Source organism: Haemaphysalis longicornis, unplaced genomic scaffold (genome assembly GCF_048455015.1).
Source record: "Haemaphysalis longicornis isolate Haplotype H1 unplaced genomic scaffold, Haemaphysalis longicornis Haplotype H1 scaffold_1, whole genome shotgun sequence".
Taxonomy (NCBI): domain Eukaryota; kingdom Metazoa; phylum Arthropoda; class Arachnida; order Ixodida; family Ixodidae; genus Haemaphysalis; species Haemaphysalis longicornis.
The window spans coordinates 463,387,310-463,412,629 of NW_027526203.1; the positions used below are offsets into that span (position 1 = coordinate 463,387,310).

A 25,320-nucleotide genomic window follows, 5' to 3' on the forward strand; every position below is an offset into this window, starting at 1 on the left:
ATGTACTCGATCTTTGGAACCTTTATGAAAAAATGTCCTTCATTGTATACAAAGGGTACATTTAGGTTTTTAAGACTTGTCTAACATTACCGAAAGCATCCTGTACATGCTGAGTACCTCCCTGAAAACTTTTTTATACGCTAATGCTTCAGTTAAAGATAAGTTGCCACACACTCTTCTCGACTTGACCACAGTGATTCTTTTTATATTTTTCTTTCTTTGTGGATCCTGTTTCCTCGTTGGGACGGGAAAAGGATATTTTGGGAGTCCCTTGTCAATGGCAAGATTTATTATTTTTGCTGTGCTTTATCCTTATTCTTTGTCGTGTGTCTCTTTTACTATTTTTTTTGGTACATTGACAAACGAATGCATTCATCTTTTCCCCCTCCTGGAAGTTCGGGAAAAGCCATGTTGGCCGAGTTGCGGAGCAAACAAAGCAGCTTCAACTCGGAGACTTCTGGGTTTTCGACTATTTCAAGCATGTCCAGGTATGTTCACCTATGGCAGTGTCTGTAGGGCTGTTGTTACATTCTGAACAAATATTCTGGCGTGGTGTTCTTATTCTCCATTTTAACTACCCAGACAGTTGTTGTAAAAGTATGAAATAATCTGAAAAGACAATGAAAATGACCCAAATATTAGGATCAGTTTTCATAGTCCCTTGAAGCTTGGAAAAAAAAAAAAAATCTTCAAGAGTAGAATGACCGTAATGTCAGATTTAGTGTGTAAAAGAAGGAGGTAAAGAGGGCGCAGACGGTGCTATTTAAAGGGACACTGAAGGCAAATAGCAAGTTGGTATCAGACGAAATTTCAACTGCCCCGAAGCCCTCTCAGCGTTTATTCGGCAGCAAAAGATGCTTTAATTGCCAAGAAATTAGCAGTTGAAAAATGCATTTAATTTCTTGAGCCATTTCATGACATTTTGCGTGACGTCAACGGTTGCTGGAAGCGAGGAAGGCGGCGGTGTGGCCTAAGACTTACCGAGTGAACCATCGCGGCCGCAGGAGCCACTGGTTGCGCACTCGGCGCATACAACAAAGCAACTTGCCCACACTACACTTCCATTACCTGCCACTCTCTGTGCATCAATGTTGGTGCCGCACAGGACGTCAGATGGTGGTTAAATAATGCGAATGTGCCGTGCGGCCTTTAACTTTACCTACAAAACATCTTGCGGACAGTGCAACCGCAGCGAGAATGACGACATAGGCGCTCTTTTGATTTGCATTCTCGTGATGGATAGTCGAGTTTTAGTCGCTTCGATGCACTCTGCTTAGCAAGGTGGCACCATCTGTTTGTTTAACTTGTAACAGCATGCAACACTAAATTTTTTCCATCACGATACAGTAACGCTTATGGGAGACTCATCCGATCACATTCCTATGGGGCATACTAATTAATGACCCGCGGGCTTAAAAATCATTGTGTACTGATACGTAAGGTTTTACAAATTAACAAATGTTCCTAATGGCCTAGTTTGCTTCGTTTAAAAATATGTCACTTCTTTTCCGAGATAAAAAATAAACAAGAAACACATCTTGGTTTATCCGCTTTGTAATAGATGGCACTAGCTGTCGAGTAAGCAAGAGTTATTTTTTTTATTTGATTACAGGAGTGACACATCTCTAAAATAAGCAAAGTAGGCCGTTGTGAACATTGATAGGTATTTGTAAAGCTTTTCGTATGGGTGTACAATGATTTTTAAGTCTGTGGGTCTTGAAGTGGTAAATCCCATAGGAATGTTAACAGGTGAGTCCCTCTTATTCCGCCATCTGTTGAATGTTGTGTGAAGCAAGTTGCCTATTAGCCCATCTGCCAGAAGTGTGCCTAGAGCTTTTACGAGCGCTCAAACCACTACTAACAAACATTGTGGCGCCAGCATGGAATGAAAAACGTGCATAACTTGATACAAATTTCATTTTACCGAAGTATGCACCGTAGTGGAAGGATAGTAGCTCACAATGCCTTGAATCAGAAGACCTGGTGTGATGCACACATTTTCAGCTTCAAGTCAATCAAGGAATAGTTTCGAAAAAACACATTGTCACGGCATGCACTTTGAGGCTGAAACGCGAAATTAACAGGCGATCAATTGCCTCCTGTTTGTCATAAGGGTAGCACTCCTTGCGATTTACGGGAGCAAACAAGTCACTTCACTCCCTCCGGGTATTGGCGACACCGCGGACCTCGACCCCCAAACGTAAGCTCACTTCAACCGTGGCGATGTGCTTATAGGTGGAGGGTAAGAAACCACGAACGGTGGCTGTCAGAGCCATGGTCAAGCTCCGGCTGGTGGGCTCCCTGTCTGTTAACCAGGCAGGGAGCTCCGGGATCTCTGTGACTATCAGGGTAAGGTTAGAGGAGAAAGAAGCCCCCCGTCCCCTGCTTTTTTTCTACGCTGTATAAAAATCTGATATCTGATCTTTGTCTGATCTGATCTGATAAAAATCTTTGATATCTGACAATTGTTCCGAGCATATAAATTTTTTTCTAGGACGGGTTTTTGAAATGTTTACCCACAAAATGTATATTCTAAATGTTTTCTGCTACTAAGGGTTTGTTATACACAACTTCCTTTTTTTTATTTTCTTCAACGGCTGGACAAAAATTTTGAATTTTATAATTTTTTGGCAATCATTGTTTATCAAAAAGTATTACAACTGGTGTTGTTGGAAAGGGCATTGAATCGTCTGCATTTTAGGCCACTGCTTTATGCACCTAACCAACATGTTTAGTACAGAAAAAATGTTGTCTTAGACTCCTAAAAATACCGTATAAACCGGAATATAGGTCGACCTGGTAATTAGGTCGAACCCCTACCTTGAGGTGGGAAAAGTTGACAAAAAATAATTCGGCAGAGAAGCGCACACACAATGTCAATATTTATTTTCCATGCCCGTCCATCAATGCCACTCACTATGCCTGCCAAAGTCACTCGTCCGAGCTGTCAGAGTCGTCCGAGGATGACTGCTTCTCACTGTCATCTTCAGTGCCGTCGAGCGCGTTGCTGATGGAGCACTTCCTAAACGTTCGTGCAACCATCTCGTCAGGCAGCGACTGCCAAGAGAAGGACACCCAGCTTGACACGGTCGCGAGGGATGGTCTTCGCAGCCCATCCGTAGGTGTCTTTTCATTGTCACTGGCTATCCACTTATTGTACAGTTCGCGGAGCCGGTCCACGGATGGCCTCCGCTGTAACCTGCACTGATCATGAGCGAAGTTCCCGAACAAAGTCCGCCACTTTGTTCTCCAACTCGGGGTGCACCGCTTGACGTCCACGGAACGATCTGTTCCAGGGGTTGCACGCACACAGCTTAGCTTTCTGGCTCCGCCAGTACCGCACCCTTTTCTCTGAAATGCCGAACTAGCGTTGCGTCACCATATTCCCATTCTGCTCGGTGACACAATCGACTTCCGCCACTCATCTCGGAGCAGACACTTACAGAAATGCATGCACACACACACACACGACGAGTAAAAGATGAAAAACTAAAGAAAAGCGATAAGCAAATAAAGGCCTTATAGAGCGAGGGAGCAGTCCGACACGAAGGGCGATGGCAACGGACTACGCTCACTAGCAAATGGGCAATTGCTTGCACGGCAGCTAGCACTTTGTTGCTAGACTACGCTTGCACTTTTTTGCCAGACAACAATTTACATTCTGCCAATGACCGCTATGTAAGACGAGGGGTGACTTTTGTGCAGATTTTTTTTGAAAAATACTCCACCTATATTCCGGTTTATACGGTAGGTCAGTTTCCCGCGGTAACGAAACAGCTAAATTGTCCATCTATTTCAGCTCCGTTCTCACATAGAGTGAGGGAGGAAGCGTCAGAACCAGCTGTCACCTTTTCAGACACCAGCGAATCAACTCTTGGGCTTTTTATGGCCATGGCAACTTTGCCCCGTGTCGTGTGACTTGTCTGTAAACATTGATAAAAAAAACGAGTGCTGGCAACTGCAATTCCGCAGCACACTTTACATACCTGGTGAGGGGTATGTAGAGTGTGCGCAAAAATAAAAAAAATAAAAAAATTAGAACAAACAAAAATTTGGAAACGTAAAATTTAAAAAGTATATCGTGATTAAGACACTTCTCAGGGCATAGCAGCCGCCCTCTACATATAACCCTCCGGTTGTTCCCTTTATCTTAGTGTTTAGGCAGTGGCATTGAAATTGCCTTATCGTGATGAAAGCAGACGTCGAAGTCGCATAGCCTCAACGCATTGCTTGTGATGGAGGATGGATGACGGTCAATATCATCATCAATGCCACTAGTTAACGTAAAGCAGAACAGATTTGATATGTCGCAAAAGATTGCTTTGAAGGCGGGTCCGTACTGTGTGGTAATACCGAAGTGGAAAAATGTCGAAACAATACGGTAGTCAACAATCGCGATACTTGATTGCACCAAAACATCACTAGTGTTGCATTGCACATGAATGACATCCATACATGGAGTCAAAAGCAGCAATAATCAGTGCAAACACATATAACAGCTTTGCTGAAACAACAGTTCACCCATGGCGTGATGTCTACAAGATTCTTTTTTTTTATTACGGCATCTTTTTTGCCATGAACCGATGTACTCGTTATAAAATAAAGCAACAATTACACGCAATTCCATCAGAGGTTGAGTAAAATTGCTCTAGTGAAAATGTTCAAAAATATTCCCAGCTCATTTAGGTGTTTGCGAGTCGGGAGTCCAAGGCAAAACTTTGTTGGAGCGAAGCATGCAAAATAGCTTGTAAGTGAGTGGGTCTCGAGAGGAGAGAGTGAAGGAGGAACATAAAGGCGGCAAAGACCCGAACGGGCCAGCGGCATAGATGGCTCTAACACGAGGCATGGCGTCACTGCGTCGGTGCGACCGTGCAGGTAATGCGAGCGGAGTGTCAGTATGTAGGAACAGGGCTGCATCATGCGGGTATATAACGCTCATATAATTTATTTTCCCCAACACAAATTTCCTCCTTAAGGGGGGACACGGGTTTTAGCGGCCAAAAAATCGCGAAAAAGTCGATTTTTTGGAAACAAGATTTTCGGATTCTGCAACTATTAATCTACTTGTGTTCGAAATTTCGTGCCTCGTGAACCAGTATGTACAACGTGATATTGATTTATAACGCGCGTGGGAGCCGAATTTTCATTGAAGCCGGTGCGAAAACGCCGAGTTTTTCACCTGGTGTAGCGGTCGACCTGCATGGCGGATCGCGGCAACATCGGTACCGTTTGAAAGAGCGCCTTTTCTTCTTTATTTTTTTGTCCCAAATGCCTCCGTGCAGCCGTTGGTTGAATAAAAAAACGACACGAAAAGAACCCCATAACTGGCAATCCTATTCGCTGAACGAAGGCACGTGACCAAATGCTGCTTCCTGACTGGTAGAGCCTGGTACGCGAGTCGTCTGCTGTGGTAGCGAGCGCGTCCGAGGCGGCTCCATCTTGCTTATCGTGTTCGCACAACAAGCCAAGAGCGATGCCAAACCCCGAGCGAAAGTTTGATAAACCGAAAAGACGAACGCTCGGCCGATCTAATGATATCAAAATTAGGGTGCCTCGATGCGCGCCCGCTCTGCGGAGGGTGGCGCCACTCTTTGAAGGGGTCGCCGCCGCCAAGACCGGTTCTCGGGAGGCGCCGCCGCCATTTTCTTGCATCCCGCCCCCGCCGACTCCCGCGCTAGGCGCGCGAAAAGCGGCGCTCTTCACAAAATCTCTTTGCAGAATGTCTGGGTGCTGCGTTCTCTTGTGTTCTAGCAGCGCTAAAAATCTCTGGAGCATGTTTCGTTTCCTAGAGACCCAAAAAGGCGGCTTCTGTGGACGGTAAAGATCAAGCGGGACAAGTGGCAGCCGACGAAGCACTCCTGCATATGCAGTGCCAGTACCCGGCTTCCAAGCAGTGCAAAATCTATTTGGGGCTATTGTAAGCTTGTCTGTGTGGCTGTTTCTCGATACCAGACGCACGGTTTTACGTGTTTATGTTGGAGGTTTCATCATGCTTTTGCGGCCTTTTTATATTTTGATCGATGCAAACGGACGTGGCCTCTTAAAGCGGGGGGCCGATATAAAACGTGTGGCGCTTTGCATCTTTAGTCATTTCTCTTTGTATCACGAAATAAGGCGCTCGTTGTAAAAAGGTGTGCGACCTTTCTCAGTCCCGAAGCGTCACCCCGGCGCATCACGCTTACTTCCCCAAAAGCCCATTTTTTGGCAGTGTGAATGATATATCCCAAAGCGTAAAACTGCATGCGACGCGTTATGCTCGTGTTTCTCCGTGTTGTCTCAACTTAAGGTCTGTTATAAATCTTGTTGTGCGCAAAAATTATAATATTTAAGACATTTATTGTCGCTTATCATGCCATAAAAGTAGCGCATGGAGGTGAAAAGAAATGTGTTAATTACACCTCTATTATGTGAATCATGTGGGGATGTCAGCCGATACGCGTGAATGCCGGTTTGTTTGATTGGCTTGATTTCACGTCATTTATTCTTATTTCTCGGGAGCAAAAGGCACCTATATTGACAATTTAGCGTGCAGGCTCACTTTGAAAGATCCTGTTTTGAACAAATCCGTGCAGATGGATGGAAGAAGCTGAAGCCAAATGCTGTGCTAACGCCTTTCCCAATCAGAGGTCGGCATTTACCATTTCATTCACTGCGTGTTTTCGTATACGTGCGTACATTACTTTAAAAATCGGTCCAAAGCAGCGAAAGCCACCCGGAGACAGAACGCAGCCTGAGCCCACATCCAACAATGAAGAGGTGGAAAACCCCGCTGAAAAACTTCACGCATCATCAGACAGCGGAAATCCTCCCCGAGTCAACTCATAAGAGACGCCATCGGTATCACAAGAGACGGTATCACAAGATACGCCATCGGAAAACCTCCAACTCAACAGCCCAGGTGTCGAAGCTTTGAATATCGAAATTCCAAACTCGACAAATAAAACTCTCACAGCTAGTGAGACACAAAGGGATTGAGCTGAGTTGAAAAAGCAGTTGGCAGACCTGGAAAGAAGATACACCGCACTTCAAGAACATCACACACATGCTGAGAACGCAATTCAAATCCTCAAAGAGCAAGTTCGAAAAAATTCGAGCGTAATCATCATTACCTGTATTATAACTGCAGTGAAGTGTGTTCGTATCATTTTGTACATAATGTATTATGTATCAGCAGTGGAGGATGTCGTTCATAACTTTGTGCATAGTGTATTTTTGCTTCAAGGTATTAAATGATTTTCCTACATCCGTGTAAGCCTTTATGCTTAGATTGCAGTCCAAAGACGCTGGTTCGATTCTCGACCGCGGCGGCCGCTTTTCTGATGGAGACGAAAATACAAAACGCCCGTTTGTTCGGATTTCGGCGCATGTTAAAGATTCCTAGGTGGTCAAAATTAATCCGTGGCCCTCCACTACGGCGCCTCATCACCATGTAGCGTAGACGCTTTAAACCTCACCAATCAATCAATCACGTTCAGATTGCACAGTGCATGCATGAGACACTTTGCCGCCAGGCAATCCTATATATGTAAGTACCGAATAATAGTTTCAGTGGCTGTAAGCGTGCCGGACATTCGCACTTGAATATGCAGCAGTTCCCTTCCTTCGTGTACTCCGCCTACTTTCTGCTATGTTTATATATAAACGCAACGACAGCAAGTTCACGGCGCCGGTGACACGACGGCGTGAAGTTTTCCGCCGTGTCACCTATCGTAAAAAAAGAAAGGCATTCATCATACCTTCGCTTATCACCTCAAAATAGAGAATCCTTCACCAAAACCTTACTCTTCTGTTCATCTACGCTAGAAAAAGAATGTATATCAAAAGTAAAGCCAAATCAAGCCCACGCTGTTAGCGAGACCAGCACTATCAAGGCGCGTCACGCAGCAAACGCGCGCCCCGCGCTTAGCGGATGCAAGAAAATGGCGATCGCGCTAGCAGACGACGCGGTTGTCCTCACCCTCAGCGGAGCGGGCGTGCATCGAGGCACCCTAATCAAAATGGCCACGCCCGGTGGCACCGTGGCGGAGGTACAGCGCTCCGAAAATTGCCGTTTTTTCGCCCTTTTGCGCTGATAGTTTGTCACCGCGCCTGGCAAAACTATTTTTTATGCCACTTTGCGGCGCTTTTCTGCGGAAAAACTTTGCAGACGCACGGAATAGGAAACATAGAAGCCGAAAATGTGGTTTTCAAAAAAACAATGTTTTGGTCAGTTTTCTGAAGTTGAAAGGTATTTCGTATAAAAGCTAATGTTTCACTCGTGCACTGTAGGCAATTTTTCTTCATGTGATAGAATTAGATGGAATTACAATACTATATTTCACTTGTGACTGGTGTGTGGCTTTTTCCGAAAACTTTAATTAGTTGATGACCAGCATGAAATTGTATTCAGAACATGCGCAGGCAGGTGTGTCGTGAGCCACATTTTCATTTGGCTTAGCAGGCTTTTTGCCAAATGGGGTTCTTTTTTTGTCCACCTCTGAGATTTGTGCGCAAAGGCGACTAAGTTTTCAAGGTGGCGAGGCAGCAAGGGGTGCATCTTATCTTGCGGCCACATTTTCCAAGTCGTCAGTAAACCCATGCATATAGGGTACCTCTGCTTGCCTCTGTGAATTTGAATCTTCCCCGGGCAGTTTGTGCTTAGTCTGGCCTTTTGTCTTATGCAGTAGGCCTTCCACGATGCTAGCAACCACAAAATTAGGAAAACCACGAGCCTAGATATCGTGTTGCTGAAACTCTCTTGGACAACATGTGCACACACCTTTTGCTCGGTTGAAGGTGGGCGTTACAATGCGATGCCCTTTACATAGTTTCTGACTGTGAGGAATCGTAAGGCATAAGTTCTGTTTGATCGGTTGTCCTGTGAAGTGGCAAGTACGCTTTGTTACAGATGCTATGCTATTCCAGTTCTGACGAGAAGTCATTCTGATATCTATGCCTTTTTTACTTCTGGCAGCCGTATACGTACCCTTTCCATCTAAAGTAAAACCAGTCGTGAGCCGAGCGCCATCGTGTCTACCTGTTTCTGTGTCCATGTTTCAGTGTTGCACTCTTTAATATTTTGAGCATGTCAAACCAACTAGCCCAACATACTGTTTTGCTAAGGGTGTGTATCTGTGTTGCTGTATGGCCGATTATTGGTGTTGCTTGTCGAGGCCGGAAGCGTAGTGGCAGTCGTGATGGTGACCGAACGGCAGCAGCAATGGGGGCAACAGGCATTTCCCCAAAGCATCCAGAACACTTTACATTTCATTGGGTGGCAGAACGGTCAGGTTCATTCTGGCACTCAGTGGAACAACGTAAAGTGCCCTAGAGACTTCAGGGGAATGCCAGTCTGCTGTTTCGGTCATCATCACAATTTCTGGGGGTCACTGAAAATGACTATGCAAGCACTTGCTTTACCGGTGGCAGTATCCCAATTGTGACACTATGGCGGGTGGTCGGGACACGAAGGAAGCGCAGATTTTTTCGGCCTGTCAGTTAGGATCACTTTATTCTAGAAGGGCTGTGCAGGTGTGTGGCAGGGCTCTTGTACGGTCTGGTACGGTCATGTCACGTGCTGTGCGCCAGGCCCAGCTCCAGAGAGGCTCCAGAGGCGGCTTGTTCGTTCCCAGTGTGGAGTCTCTGCTCGAAGCCCGGCGGGAAGACCCCGAGGAGCTGCTGCTTGCGCTGGGCTTTGGCGGGCCCGTGCGCAGTGACAACCCCGTGTCGCGCATCCCCGAGCGCTTCCTGGTGCAGCCGTCGCAAGCCCGGGGCGTGGACATGCGCCGCTTTGTCACCCACCAAGAACAGCTGAGCCAGCGGCATGAGGCGGGCCTGCCAGGTCAGTTTGGAGAGGATGCGCGCTCCCGCTTTCAGCTGCGGGATGCCCAGATTCGCTGGCTCCAGCGGCGAGCCGTGCAGCGCTCGCTGGCCCCGCGACGTGACCAGCAGCAGCGGGGCGCCTGGCCCGCTGACCAGGCCCCTTCCTCCTCCTCCGCGAGCGGCCTGTGGGGGCCTGCCGTGCCGAGCATTTCTGTCACCTACGGCGGCACCACCATGACCTGGGAGGCCTACATCGAGGGCCTCGAGCACATGCGCAACACTGTCGACGGCGGAGGACAGGTGCTTCCCATGGGACACCGGGCTGTGCGGTCAAGCTTGGTTTGATAGCTGCTGCGAGAGGGAAGTGTCAGCAGCACCTGAAAGGCTCTCGTCAAATTGGTGTTTTAACAGCCTGAACACGCATAGGCTTTCATCAAAGGCTTGACATTATGCCTAATGCAGTGTTCTTTTTTGGTTGTTGTTTTTTCTATAGCTTGGAAGATTTTTGTTTAGATGTCATTCCTTGTAATGGAAGCTTGACTGAAGTGCAGTGTGCTGCTGAATGCCCTCTGCACTCTTAATTTTTCTTTCTTTTTTACAAACTTGTGGTTGTAGGGGGCACACAGGTTTTTTTTTTTTTTTTTTGACATTGGGCCCTACTGAAGGAATGAAAACTTGAAGCAAAAGGAATGCGTCCTGGTTTTGGGACAGATTTTAGTGATGGTTATAAAGCTAAAAGTAGTGAGGTATTCAAAGTACTGTTACGTTTCTCGAAGTTTTCAAGCTATTGTGTTGGCTTGTCAAGTGGTGAGGGCCTATCGTGAGTGCAATTTGCCGGCTAGCGCAGAACTCTGGGGGCAGTAGTTAGTACCTGTTACCGAAAATGTTTGAATCTTGACCTTACAGTGCTTGCACTGACAGCAGAAGCAGTAAGACTTTCTTAATAAAGCCTCGAAAAATATTGCTTAGGGGCAGGACATGAGCTCTGGATCTGTCGAACTGCATTATTGTTTTTGATTACTCTTGCTTTTCCACATCCCTTTGAGCGAAAAAAAGTTTTGTTGGCACTGCACTATCTTCAGCCACAACAAAACAAGGTGCGTAATAGTGCTGAGATCAGCGATGGGCTTGTCGTGTTTTTGTGTGTGTGTGAAGCCGTTTTGCTGTGGCATATGTTAAGGCTCAAGTAGGTGTCAGAACTTGTTTGGACAGCTGTTTTATTTATGTGGGTGTGACTGGCTGCAATTAGGCAGCCTCTCCCTCTGTTTGTTTTTTTTCCTGTCTGGCTGTTGCTGCTGTATGCTTGTCTTTCAAGCGAACGGTTGGTGTTCATGCATATGTACCTGTAACGACTACCCATTGCTAAGTTTCTCCGCTGTCTAGTTGACTTCCACATAAGAAGGCTCTGTAACCATGCCTTTGTCTGCATGTGTGCGTAAAAGTGTCTTCTTCATGTGCAATACTTCGGGCTCTAAATGTTTGGGTGAGCATTTTATGACAGAACGGATCGTTGAAGGTTGGAGTTTTATTGGGTCTTGAGTGTCTCCCTAGAATATGAATTGAATGGTATTGGGACGAGGCCCATGGTTACTTTGTGTATAAGAAATGATCTTTTGAACTGTTGTGATAGCAGCATGTTGGCAGCCTTTGTGCTAATGTTTTTGCTGGCTGTGTGGCCTAAAGGAGGAGTTTTTTTTGTGAATACGTGTACGTGCACTCGCATGTAGATGTAATATCTAGTGGGGTAAACTGCGCAAATATCCACGGAATATTAGATGCGGGGAGTAAAATCTCTCGTATTTTGTTTGAACTTAATCCCACTTTATCCAACTGCTTGTTTTGGTTGCTTTATATGACCAAAGCTTCATCTAAACGTTCTTTTTCACCTGTTTTTAAGTTTACCCAAGTGAAGTTTTAACGAAGATATCACTAGGTGCAGTTTTGTGGAGAATGGTTGCTCTGATTTAATTTATCTATGTATTTGACTTCTAATACTAGTTATGCCTCTTCTTGCAAAACTTTATCATTTATAGTTTATTGATTCAAGGTAGTTGCATGGTGAGAACGAATCCTGAAACCCTAGCAACACTGCTTCTATTTAAGTAACCAATTATTTACATTACCTAAGTAAATTTGGCGAGAGAATTTAGCTGATGAATTTTTCCCCTTGAAGCTTGATTAAATAAAAAGCAATAATACAATAGAAACAGCATTTTTGAAGCCATGCTAAGCAGCCTTTCTTTTTATATAGCTGACCGTTTGAAAGGTACTGCACATTTTAGGCAAAAAAAAAAGCAAAGTTAGGATTGGTTTGAAAAACCAGGTTGTTCCGGGCAACTTTTTAAATATTTTGTTCGCGCATGCTGTATAGTGTGTGATAGAAAGGTGCTCTCTTCATCTGTCATTCTGCTTATAACTTACACAAGCAGACTTTCTTTGGGAGTTGGAGGCCAAACTGTTACTGTCATGCTGTTGTTTGTCAGTGTCATTAATACGTGTAGAGTTGTTATGACCAAAAGCACCTTGTTAGTAGCATTTCTAGGCCTTGTATCGAATGTAGCAGTGTGAATTTTTGTGTTTGCTCTTTTGCTTGATAGTACCTGTCACAATGAACAAATGTGTCACTCTTTTTGGTGCACACTAGCTTATGCATTATGCATTTGCAGATCTTTCACTCAGGTGTGTGATAAGTGGTCCAATGTTGAAAGGCTGCTTTTTGTTGTTGTTCTTGTTATGACTTCACTCCCTTTCATTGTGTCAAGCTGGCATGCTTCTGTCTCTGGCCAGTCAAGACTACGTCACGCAGGGTATGCGATAGTTGCGTAGCGGCACTCGCTCTCCTCAGTCCCTTAGAGTCAAGTTTATAAAAATTTCCACGAGGTATCATCTTCTGATCTTCGAAGTAGTGTACTAGGCTGAGTGAAACAAAGCTTTATTTAGGTTGTTGTGTAGTCTTAAATATCTGACACGGTTCGACAACTTGACTTGAGCTTGAGGTTCTTGGGGGAGTGGATTCGTGCGGCCAGTTCAAAACAGTAGACTGTCCGCAAACACTTGTCTCGCAGAAAGTAGTAGAACTGTTTTTGTAATTTAGTGCAAGCTTATGTGAGCTATTTGAAAATAATTAGTATAGTTTGACTTTGCTTTTGTGAAGGGTGTGCACGGCTGGGTTTTTAAATCTATAAATGGTTTGTCTTGTCCACAGCCACTTCACAGCACAGTGTAGCGGGCAAAGGAAAGCTTTGGAGGTTCAGCTCCTGGTGTTTCAGCAATTGCTAATGCCTCAATGTGCCTCAGCTTGAAAGGGCTACGAAGGAAACTCTTATGGTAGCCACGTGATTGAACTGGCAGGACTGTCCCAGCTTTCCTGGTAGTCTCGTAATGTGGAATGGAAGAAATCACTTTACTTGTAGATTATAAAGTGCAAATAATAATCCAGGTTGTTTAGAATAACAGAGCACAGGACCTGTGTCACAGAGAAAGGAATGCGACCTTTTCTTCTACCGCTGGAGCAGAGATGCTGAAAAACCCAGTTATGAGGGCTGTAAGAAGCAGCATCCAGGGAACTGTGAAACATGGTTAAGTAGCGCGGTAAGGACGGGACAAAAGTAGAGACCACACAGGACTAGCGCTAGTGTCCTGTGTGGTCTCTACTTTTGTCCCGTCCTTACCGCGCTACTTAACCATGTTTCACAGTTCGAACCAACTAGCCCACATTTACGCATTGACAGCATCCAGAGAAAAGGCAGGGAGGCGCACGCAATGTATCTTACGCCTTCACTGGCAATTTTGTCTTTGCTCGGTGTAGATGTTAACAACATGGTCATAGAGTACTGTCTAACCCATTTACAACATTGACTCTTACGACATGTTTTTCGTCATGACAGTGCTGTAATTTCTCATTATCAGCTAAAGCAATTGGTTGAGTGGCAGACAAAGGTAAGGGGCAACTTTTACAGGCAAGCTTAAAATATGCACTGTGCTGTGGAGGGCTATAATGTGCTCCAGTGTTTCCAAATGCATTAGAAGCCGCATTTGCTGTATGCTCATTATATTCTGCATAGCATTTCCTGCCGATCCAACACTAGGGGAGAGTTATCGATTTCTCCATTTTTTGCATGCCACGAAGGAAGCACCCTTCCAACTTCGTCTCATTACACTGCACACTGTCAAGGCGGCCCATGCCAAAAGTGTGCCCCATCTGTATGCTGCATTGAGCCAGTGCAGCCATACAGGCTCGTTATGGGCTTGTTGAAAACCAGTAAATGTTACGAAAATCTAATTGGCATTTCAGTATCGTTAGAAGAGTGGTTGGCTGCCGCAAAGCAATATTATGCACACAAAAAAATAATCAGTTTTTTTAGTTTGGTCTCTTAGCGTATGGGCTCTCAAGTAACGAAATTCTCACAAAAGCGAAGCTCTTTGCTTTCCCCTGCAATTCTGTTACTGTGGGGTAAAAGTGTATGGATTTTTTCTATCAAGTTAGGTATGTTGGAAATGGGTTTGCATGTGTATGTAGTTTGGTATGTTATGGAGTACCTAAAAGCACCCCGAAACACATTTTGAGCTTGCCAAAGGAACTCTCACAATAAATAATTGCGCAGTCAAGGATATCTAAGCCAAATATCGCTTTTTCAGAAACAGCAGGAAGCCCAAAATTTTATTCTGCAAAGTTTGTAACCCCTTTCGTGTGCCTATGCAGAATTCCCGCCATCCTTTGTACCACGTTTGTGCATCGTGGAGCTAAGATCTCTCGTGTCAGTCAGCTTTTTTCGTACACTTCTAGTAACGCAAGTTCTTCAGGCTATAGTGTTGACTGCTTACTGTCAGCTGGGTTTGTCAATGCCAGCACTTTCAATTTACTAGCACTTACCGTATTTACCCGATTCTAACGCGCACTTTTTTTCCAGAAAAATAGGCCGAAAAATCGCATGCGCGTTAGAATCGGATACAAAACCGAAACTGCCGAAACAGCGGAAATTTCGTCCCACCCATCACCATCGCCATCTCAAGATGGCGCCAAAGCTTTTAGCAACGATTTTTCGGACGCAGCAAGCCTAGGCGCCTAGGCTTTTCTATCGGCGTTCACACAAATCGTCAAATTGTTTCACTTGTGCGCTTAATAACAGCAATGGCAGCAGCGGCTCCCACGCGTTCAAAACGAGCGGTCGGCTGAAGCGTGCACCTCTGGAGAAGCTCTCGGGATGGGCGTGCGAGGCGTGGGCCACGATCCCATAGACCATGGTTGAACGTTTGTTCAGAAGTGTGGCATCGCGAACACGCTTGAAGGCACCAAGGCCGAGATGTTGTGGTCAGCGGAGAGCGACGAGGAGTGAGATGAGTGAGATTACTTCGGGAAATAAATCGCCCGTTTCTCTCGCATTCGTTTGTCTGGGTCAGAAAGTCCCGTGCGCGTTACAATCGGAGGTGCAAGTTTTTTCGTTTTTTTTGCCAGGAAAAGCGGCGCGTTAGAATCGGGGGCGCGTTAGAATCGGGTAAATACGGTAGGCACCGCCGTATTTTCCTTTGCTTGTCTTTCTCCTCCCCTTTACCATTTTTTGTTTTTGTTGAGGGTATCTTATTGTACTCCCTGTGACAAAATGTGCTTGCTTCCTGTAAAAGAAAACCATCTGTATGCTGCTTAAGCACGCAGCCCTTTTTCAAAATCACAGCTTCGCACAGAGTCCAAACATCTTATCATTGAGAAGTTCACCTACGAAGCATTTCATGACCAAGGATTTTCCTCTGCTTTCTAATTGTGCATCTGCATGAGCACAAGCTGAACAAATTACGCTAGCACATTTATTCACGAAAAACAAGCTGCTATGGATGGCCGCCTGAATTGTTTTCCACCTTCAGCGGGTTATCTGCATTCATGAATGTTTGTTTGGCAAGTTGGCCACAAAATCACCCAGCCGTGCACCATTGACAAATGTATAATAGTTTGATGACTTTTAGTGGCAGTGGTCAACTCTCTAATCTGCCTCAGCTGCCTGTAACACAAATCTCAACAGTTCAGCCAAATAACGGAACATGCAAGTTAGTATATTTTGTGTATACAGTAGGATCTGATTGATACGTTTTTCAGGGGAGGGAAATAAAAATGTTTTTAGAAGAGATGTTGCTCTGAAAATTGCAAGGCATGATGGAGACAAAATGAAAGACACACACAGAGTGAAGGGCAGTTTCGGGTGTTTTTTTATTATCCTCGTCATTCTCTGCAGTTTTCAGTCAACAAACTTTCTAAACAATGTGCTAACTAGTCCAGACCATAGCCAGACCCTGAACTAGTCCAGACCCTGAAAAGAAAAAGTATGATCTGGGAAGACTTACAACCTGGACGTATCGAGCTGAAGGTGACAGTAAGACATGCTTTCACGACATACCGTATTTTCGCGCAGATAACCCGCACCAAAAATGCGAAAATTTCAGGATTGAAGTATGTGCGGATTAATGCGAGGTATTTCCTTTAGTGCAGCTTTGCAAAACGCGTTAGCACGTGATATCCCTCCAGCATTAATAGCGACTAAGCCCCTTTTATCCCATTGACAGGGCTTATTTTGCAGACAGAGCTCAACAATAGACAAACTTGAGAAAAATGTATTGGGCAAGTCACCTAGTTACGTAGTCAGCTAGGTAATTTCTTTGCATAAACAAATGTGTAATGTTGCTTGAGTAATAGCTTTGGTTCATACAATGTGTGGGATATATTTTTTTTTATTCGTCGACAGAAAGTCCGGTGTGGGCTATATGCAGGGGTGGGTTATACGCGAGAAAATACGGTAACTGCCAGGAAAATAAAACAACCATGAATGTACTGGTGCAGTTGCATTCTTGCTCCGCGCATAGCACGACGTTTACTTATCCTTCGAAGTCGCTAGTCGTCTGCCATTTGAGATTAAATTTCTAGTCTAAGTTTTCACCTCATCTGTGAAGTGCAGTTGCCCTTATTAAAACTTGTTACTGCTTCACCCTCTGCTTACCTTGGGGCACCCTATGTCGTGACCCTCAATCATTTCCCTTTGTTTTTCCCCCTCAAAGGGAAGCACAGGGCCAGAGCTGTGGATTTGAATAGCAGTTTGTATTTCGACGTTGCAGCTAACTACAGAAGTTTTTTGATGAATGAATTTTGTGTAGGAATTCTGTTTCATGCAAAATTGATGTGAAAGCATGAATTAAATAATCAGACTGGAAAATTATGTTTGCGCTGGCAATTTCCTGATATGGAAAACATTGGTGTAATTGAGAGAGTTGATCATTGTAGCAGGAGCTGTGCGTTTCGACAGAAGTTGGTGAAATGGCTGAAGACGCTATTTCATTTTTTGTTGAAGCTATATTGTCAGCCGCTGTGCATTTATAAGAAATAAGCTCACCACTGGAAGGTCAAAAGGACTCGAGTAGTTTCGGTACATCTGGAACCTTGTTAAGGGACGGGGGAAAAAAAAACAAAGGGTGTACACGTGCTTATTTTGAGTATGGAGAAAGGTCAGCTGGCAGGCCACATTCCATGTGGAAGAACCCTGTGGGTAAAAAGAAGTGTCACTCTTTTTGAAGGGATTGCGAGACAGAAAGTGGCATTTCAGAGGGGAATGTCCTTTTCAGCGAGTTGTGCAGTGAAAAATCTCATCTTCAGCTCTGATGTACGCTTTGTGGTACCATAGTGGATGTAAAGGGCTGGAAAATGTAGAAGGCTGCAGAAATGTTTCATGTCATCTTCATGAGCGTAGGGGTGATTCTTCAGTGTTTTGAGCTGCATGGAAGAACGAGTTCATGTTCTGGCACAATGTTCGATGTCGCCCCTTTTAGGTTTAGGTGCACCAATAACCGTGGTGAGAAATTAGATGCTAGGGAGGTGTCCACACGTCTGGCCTGTGTGCATCATCATTACAGCTCTGCTGTTGTTCAAGAAAGGGCGGCGGCTGGCATATCCTTTATGTGTACTGTTTACATCCTTAAAACACTTACTAGAAAAGAGAAGGTGAAGTTTTCCCAAATTGTGTTTTCAAGCAACTTAGCTTATTTTCTTATTTAGTGTCATTGCAGCTCTGCTGTTGTGGCTAGAAAGTGTGACGGCTGGCATATCCTCTATATGTACTGTTTATATCCTTCAAACAACTTGTAGAAAAGGGACGGTGCAGTTTTTGAAGCTGTGTGTTCAGGCAGCTTAGCTTATTTCTTTATTCAGTTCAGCCCAGATAATGAAGCATTAGTTGGGAACGAGCTGCTCTTGCTGGGAGAGCTTGCCACAGGTGCCTTGCAGTAGGATTCAACATGCAGTTGTAATCGTAGGAAACCAAAGCTTCTTCCTGGCTTAGCCACAAGTCCAAGGAAGCATATTGGCCATGTGTGAGACCACATGCTAGACCACGTGCAAGACCACATGGAAGAACAAGCTTTCTACATCAGGCTTGTTAACTGCACGTCACGTGTTTCAGTTGTCCCACTTGTACGCCACTCTTCGCAGGAGTCGGGGCATTTTGTTATTTTTGAAGATGGTGAGCTTACTTTTCTGCTTGTGGACTTAATGAGATGTCTAGATTACAAGGGGAGCAGATCATCAGGCTGATGGTACGGAAAGAAGGGCATGGTGAGGGAAGAGCAAGTCATAAAGCCATTCCATTCATTTGCTTGTGCTGACATGCAGTGCAGAGGGAGAAAGCGTCATGCTGTAGTTTTTGGCTGCCTTTCCTGAACATTACTTATAAAACAGGACTGAGAGCAAACACACTGCATTACACTGTAGAAGGGGAAGTCCAATAACTGCGTAGTGCAGGGTTGAGGCACATTGCACCAAATGATATGTGAGCAGCCATGCGTTTCAAATTCCCCGTGACCAGTTTTTGTGTGCCTTTTGTAATTTACTTCAGATGATGCACGCCAGTTTAGGCAGTTCTGTAGAAGATCCACCCTACAATATCAGTGGCTAGGGCTAATTATGCTGCTGAGCACAAGCACACAAGTTCACTCCCGCCCACAATAGTTCTTTTTTCTGATGGAGGCGTAAAATGAAGATGTCATTGTGTATGCAATTTTGGCCCATGTTGAAGATCCCCAGGTGCTTTAAAGTAAATTGTAGCTTTCCACCATGGTATGACTTATAGCCCAGGTATAGCTTCAGCTCACAAAGCCCTATTTTTTTTTTTTCTACAGCAGTTCTGTAAATACTGACTAGTGGGCATTGAAGACCAATTTTATTGTTCCGATCCGTGATATCACCCCAACTTTATGCGAGGGAAAGTTTAATGTTTTGAAAGCTGTTTAAACCAACGAAAGCACTACGAGCACGCTGATGAGGAAGTGATACAGTGGAATATCGATTATTGGACTTTTTCAAGAATTTCCTAAATGTTTTTGCAATCTAGCTTGTCATGTGATCAGTTTTGGTTCTTTATCTCGCGTGGTGCAGTTGTGTGGAACCTCAAAGTAAACTCCGTGGCGGTAGTCCTTCAGTTTCTGTTATAACTGCAGCGTGCAGACGAATAACGCACTAGAAGTCATTGGAACAGAGAGTGAAAAATGTTTATTTCCACATCTGGTCCGCAATTTTCCGCAAGACTTTTTCCTGTCGCTTTGCTTTTTTTTTTTTTTTCAAGAAGTAGCCATCCCTTGAAGGAGGTTGCCATCAACATCTCGTGTGCAGTTCCACCTATTTGTCAGGAGCACCTTTGCGTAAAGAAAATGCGTGGGGAAAAGGCTTAAAGAGAGCACAGGTTTGATTCCAGGCTCTAATGACTACATTGTTCCAATGAAGGCGAAAAACAAAAACGCCACCTGTGTGCGCAATATTTTAACGCGCTAGTTAATAAAGATGCAGAACTCATTACAAGTTGGGTGAGCTGGTGCATCTCGAAGAAAGGTGCCAGCAAAAAAGAGAAAAAGGGGGAACAAGAAGGGGACGGCTGGATGGCACTGGTTTGGTCCTGTCGCCGTCGTCTTCTCGTCCCCAAGCTCTTCTCCAAGCATAGCCTGGTGGAGAGGGCCTGGGTGGCCAGTGCAGGCCAGGGTATCCTGGACTAGAGGAAACCCCCCACCAGGCGGGTGCCCAGACAGCAGCACCTAAGGCGCGCCTTAAGAAAGTTTACTCCTCCTCCTCCTGATTTTTTTTTTTTTTTTTTTTTTTCCCAGCGAAAGATTCCTCGTGGTACGAATTAATCCTTGGCCCTTCCCTTAGCTGAGGTGTTGTGTTGGCACATAAAACCACAATCGAGACATTCTGCGAAAGCAGCACAGCAATTATAAGCAAATCACCAGAAAGGAATGGTGTGACAACAGAAGGTGTCAAAGCATGTGGAGGTAAACATGCGTCACCGGATGGCCAGTTACTGCCTGCTCAGTGTTGTTCAACTTTTGATGCATTTAGCTGGCCATCATCAGCTTGTGTCATATATTTTTGGTGCATTGTTTCTACAAGGAGCTTGCTAGGACCGCACTAATTCGTCATAAAATCTGGTACATCACATTATCGAGGGACAATTAACAAAACTGGCATGGCCGAGAATATCGTGCATTCTGTTGAGTGGCAAGTTTTTGGAATTGTTATCCGTGATTTTGTGTCAGTCTGTCGAACCACATACCACCCAGAGGCGGTGTCATCGAGGGCCTAAAGGTCTCTGGTGAAAGTTCTGTGTACGGTGCCTTAACCATCAAATCCAAATCCAAGAACACTGTCAGTCTCGTGTTTGGGCTTGATCATTGGGGCACTATGCCAGCGGTTACTTCGGTAGCTTCACTCAAAGCTGAGTGCCGCTGAGGGTAGGGTGCTTGGGCATGGTACTGGGCAGCATCTGTAAGTTGCTGGCTGATGTGATACTGGGAAGCTGTGGAGGGCTTTGAGTGCAGGCAGTAGTGAATCAATGCTATTTTGTTACTCGTTTTGTGAAACTTTTCACAGTTGTTCCCTGTAACCTGTGATAACTTCCGAGAACCAGTTTTCTTTCTGTTGTTGCCGTGGTAACGTGAAGACCAAGTTGTTAACAGTGTGGTGGCATTTGCTGAAGCTGAACCAATGCTGTACTTGTTAACTTCCTGTGATTATGATTATGTTCATTGTTTTTTACTCATTTTTGTGTTCTTCACCAGAAGCGAATATTGATGTCTGGAGCAAGTACTTGCTTGCAGGGGCATTTCCTGCCTTTGGGCCCATGTTAATGTGATTCATTTGGTGGCAGATGTTGCCTCTTGGTTGTACTAACATGCTTATTTGAAGTGTCTATTCGTGATATATTTACATGCTTTGATAAGTGTGTTTATTTCTTATGCAGGGTTACAAATGAAGTAATTTTTATTATTTCCTTTTTCAAGGCTGTCCCAAGTGGCGTTTTCTGTCTGCTTATCAGATTCCATTCTTCTTATTTCCCCTGTATAACATCTATGGCTCTATATCCTCAAGGAGCTTCTTGGCAAATCATTGCAGCAGCAGCTGCTTTATTTGCCCATGTGTACAGTCTGTCTCGAGTCTTTCCACATGTGTAGAGGAGTGTTGTGCCTAATTGGTCTTCCTTTGTGCTTAACATTTCCTGCTTTTGAGAAGGTGGAAGGGTGGTTGCAACAATCTGTGTGCTGTTCGACTCTCCGGACTTGTACATTGGCTCTATTTTCAGACAAAGCCAACTAACCTTCGCATCTTTTGCCTTGAAATTCATACTGTACCTGCTGTAGTTGCACTGAGGTCTTGGGCATTAAAATGCTTCCGACTTCATCTGGCAGCCCTGTCTTTGCTCGTCTGCAGTGAGTAGCTTTCAACCCAAGTGGAACTTTTCGATCTTTGCGTAATCCTCTGCTCTCCGCGCGGACAGTTGCAGGGTCTCTCTAGAACCTTTCCTGTTTAATGTGAGTATCTCATCTTGCTTATGGTACGGGCATGTTGCCAGCATGGATGGATCCCAACCCACTTGCACCTCTTCTCGTGGCATGTGATTGGCGATGCATGTCTTATTTTTGTATTGCTATGTTAGTAGGCACTTACTGGGACATTCTCACTTCTTGAGGTGTTTTGGTGATGTTGAGTCGAAGTAAATCAGAACCAATATTTGGCAAGTGTAAATGTGGCTCACAAGTGAGCCATGACTGTTAATGCGTATGCACTGCAAAATGTTGCGGGAATGTACACAATAAAAGAAACTGGTGGAGACAGTTTTCTTTTATTGCTGTATTTTGCCTTAACACTCAGCAGTGTGTAGAAGTTAATAGACCTGACTTGCAAATAAGTGTCGTAATGGGCTGCACATTGGGTGAACTGGTGGGTTATTAAAGTTTGTTTAGGTAGTAGTGTTTTCCTTTTGGTTGCTGCATTGCACTGCATTATGTGTGGTACGGCATCGTGTTTTTGTTGCACCTGCACTAGCTGTGAGTGTATCTAAGTGCTTCGCTTTTTTTTTTTTTTTTCTCTGTACCTGTGCCACTTTTTTGGAAGGTGCTCAATTGGCCCGCCGATTCAATCATTAACCCATTGGAATGGCCTTTTGTTCCTGTCTGCATGCCGTGTATTGACCAAGTGCATAGATCGTAGAGGAGTTGGCAAGCTGAATGCCTCTTGTTATATTTATTTTACTTGGATATAGATGTGTGCAGAAGTAACAATTTGCCAATTACATTAGTGATTGTTGTTTTTATGGACAATGGGTTGGGCAGTGCAATTTATTAATAGTAAGAGGTATTTAAATGGTAATTTAATTTCAAAGGAACTCCGAATGGAAATAGCAAAATGTACAAAGAATAGCAAAATGTACAAATATTGGATTATAGTATTTATACTTCAAACCCAGAGAAATTGCTGACATGGAAATGAAAGCTTAAAAATTTGGCAGGCATAATTTACACCAAGGCACAAACAGCGCCGGCTGTCTGCACCACCAAGACTCCTTACATGACCCAGTTTACGCCGTACCACGTACCCACTAGGTTTAAGAAATGACTTAGATTAGGTAATTTTTACAGTGGCACTTAGCACATGTCAACTGTCAATTTGATAAAGACCTAGCAAATTAGGCCAGCAGGCGTGTTGCTTGGGTTGAGAGAAGCACCAGCGTTTGAAGTTTTGTATTCTTAAATTAAAATAGTAGGAATTTGAGCTTCAAATCAATTATTTGGCCAATAATTATTTGTACCAAATTTTAAACTCCAATGGGGACATCTTTTGTTTCCAGTTCATTTGAGGAATATACTGTACTTTTGCAATCTCGTAGGTTTCACCAGTGTATTTGTTGGGACATGTTATGGATGTGCATGTAAGAGCTTGCACATAAGTTGCACAAAATATTAGGTGCACCTTTATTAACAGTTGTCTTTATGAATTGTATTGACCTATTCCCATAATTGTTTTGACATTGTGTCATCACCACACAGAAGGCAATTTTCATGAGCAAGGTTATATGCAGGAGTTAATGTAACGGAAAATGTTGTATGAAGTCATGTTAGGTCTGGCTAGATGGTGTGTGCAGCATGTCTGGAAACTCATGGTGGGCATTTGGAAACATGTCGAAGAGTGAAAGCACTAGCACTTCTTGGGAATCTGAATGCTAATAAGAAGTGGTACCCATATCATGCAGATAACAAAGAGCGCGATGTTTCGAAAGCCACAATGTAGGGAGCAGCTAACATGTCCAGCTGTTCAACCATTTTTTCTTCTAATCGCTAGCTGTGTAATGTGGGTCCCGTGCTTGCTATTCAATGTGAGAGGCACAGCATGGGTAAGAATGGAGGCCAGAATTCTTCTGAAGAGGCTTACAGCTGATTACAGCTGTAAGCCTCGATTTCCTCGATCAGCTACATTACAGCTGATCGAGGAAATGCTTCTGCGACAACCCAGCCCGTGTGCTGCTGCTGACCGTGTGTCCTCTGTTCCTTGACAGCGCCCCTGCACCAGTCCAGTCCCCCATCAGCGATCAGCTCCAAGATTATCGAGGCCATGGAGCACAACCAGAAGACGCGGTCCTTTGCCGCCACTGCCAAGTTGGCGCGCACCAGCAGTCTTCTGCTGAGCAGCGCCAGTCGGGGCAGCTCGGACAGCATCCTGGAACCAGCCAACCGGGAATTTCTGGAGCGACAGGGTGCCGTGGGCAAGGTGCCCGGTCACAAGAGGCTCGTGCTTGGGCACCAGACCTTCAGCTTTGACCTCGAATCGGGCATCATGCTGCTCACCTCCGAAAGTCGCCGCATGCGGTGGCGTTGGCGGCGGGCCGTGCGCGTCATCATTGACGAAAGGCGGCAAAGGCACCAGGCTGCATTGGGCGAAGTTCAGCTAGCTGACGAGCACCGGCTGACAAGCTTGGATGGTCCTGCTGGCAACGAAGGGCTCAGCAAACCCGTCAGTGTTAATGGGGGCAGTGTAAACTCTTCTTGCAGCTTGTCTGTTTTTAACAACAATGGTCACAAGAGCTCGTGTCAGAGTGAAGAACTGTCGAGTGTAGAGGATGAGGAAGATGAAGGGGACGTGGCTACTATTGCTGTCGGGCGTCACAAGAGGCCACTACTCTACAGGCAGTCCACCATAACGGAAGAGCTTGGGTCTACACGGCCTGCTGATGCTGCAGATTCTGGCAACCAGGACGGCAGTGAGGAGTCGGGGGTTAGTCCGGCAGTTCATTTTTTGGTTTGCCGTAACTATAGCTTGTGACAGAATCCAACAGCTGTTGTTTTGGTAATCCGACCAAAGTACTGTGAGTAGCAGCTATTCTTTGCTTCATAATGTCAGGCTACTCTTGCAAGCATGCATGTAGGTGCACTAAGTTGTCGGCATTGAAAGCGTTGAAACAGATCCTGCTGTTAGTGCCACAATGTGTTGTGTGCGTTTGCATACATGGACGGGCATACCTGTGTCTAGGGCAGCGGCATGCTCTACACTGTCTTGTCTTTTGGAGAAAATATGGCAAGGCACATGCCTGCATTTCATACCGTGGGGATTAAACTGTGGCATATGCTACTGACATGTTGAGCTGTGCACATTCTTAAGCTCTTTGCAATGTCAGGCTTAGCCTTTTAAAGCAGTGCAGCTGCTCGGTTGGAAGTGGTGGAGGGTCTGCCCCATGTACTCCAGTCTGTCATGTATCTTGTGCTGCGTGTACTGTCGTGAGCCATCGTAAGCTGGGGCTGCCTTCCATAAGTTTAGAGATCATGACATTGGAAAAAGTGCATTGGACAAGGCCCCTTGTACCACTTCACACAACGGCTTTCAAGTTTGACTACCCGAGGGCTTTTCACCACATTGGCAATTTTCACCGAATTCGGGATCTTGACTGCAAGCTTTTCTTTTTATTGGCTTTAAAATCTTTCCCGAGCTCTTGGTGCTGAACTTGTCACATTTAATGATTACAAGCACATCAAAAATCTTGCAGCTAATCAAAAGGAGCTTCTGGGCAAGATTACATATTCACAGAATATTTCCAAAGTTATGAAAGCCCCCCAAATAACAAACAAGGGAGCAATTATTGTCTAGAATTTGAGGAAAATGGCAATCCAAGTGCGTGCTCATCTGAGTGGAGGTGCATCCCAACTGCACAAAAGCTGGTGGGTTCGTCAACT

At 44.9% G+C, this 25,320-nt stretch overlaps 1 protein-coding gene across 1 annotated transcript in view; it reads left to right on the forward strand.

Moving 5' to 3' along the window:
• Olf186-m (Ki-ras-induced actin-interacting protein-IP3R-interacting domain olf186-M) overlaps positions 1 to 25,320 on the forward strand; it is a 62,079-nt gene that overhangs the window by 26,876 nt on the left and 9,883 nt on the right. Inside the window, exons 8-10 of the mRNA XM_077693178.1 lie at positions 396 to 488; positions 9,612 to 9,820; positions 23,652 to 24,367. Of these exons, the coding sequence (XP_077549304.1) occupies positions 396 to 488; positions 9,612 to 9,820; positions 23,652 to 24,367 (1,018 nt within the window). The remainder of the gene's footprint in view (positions 1 to 395; positions 489 to 9,611; positions 9,821 to 23,651; positions 24,368 to 25,320) is intronic.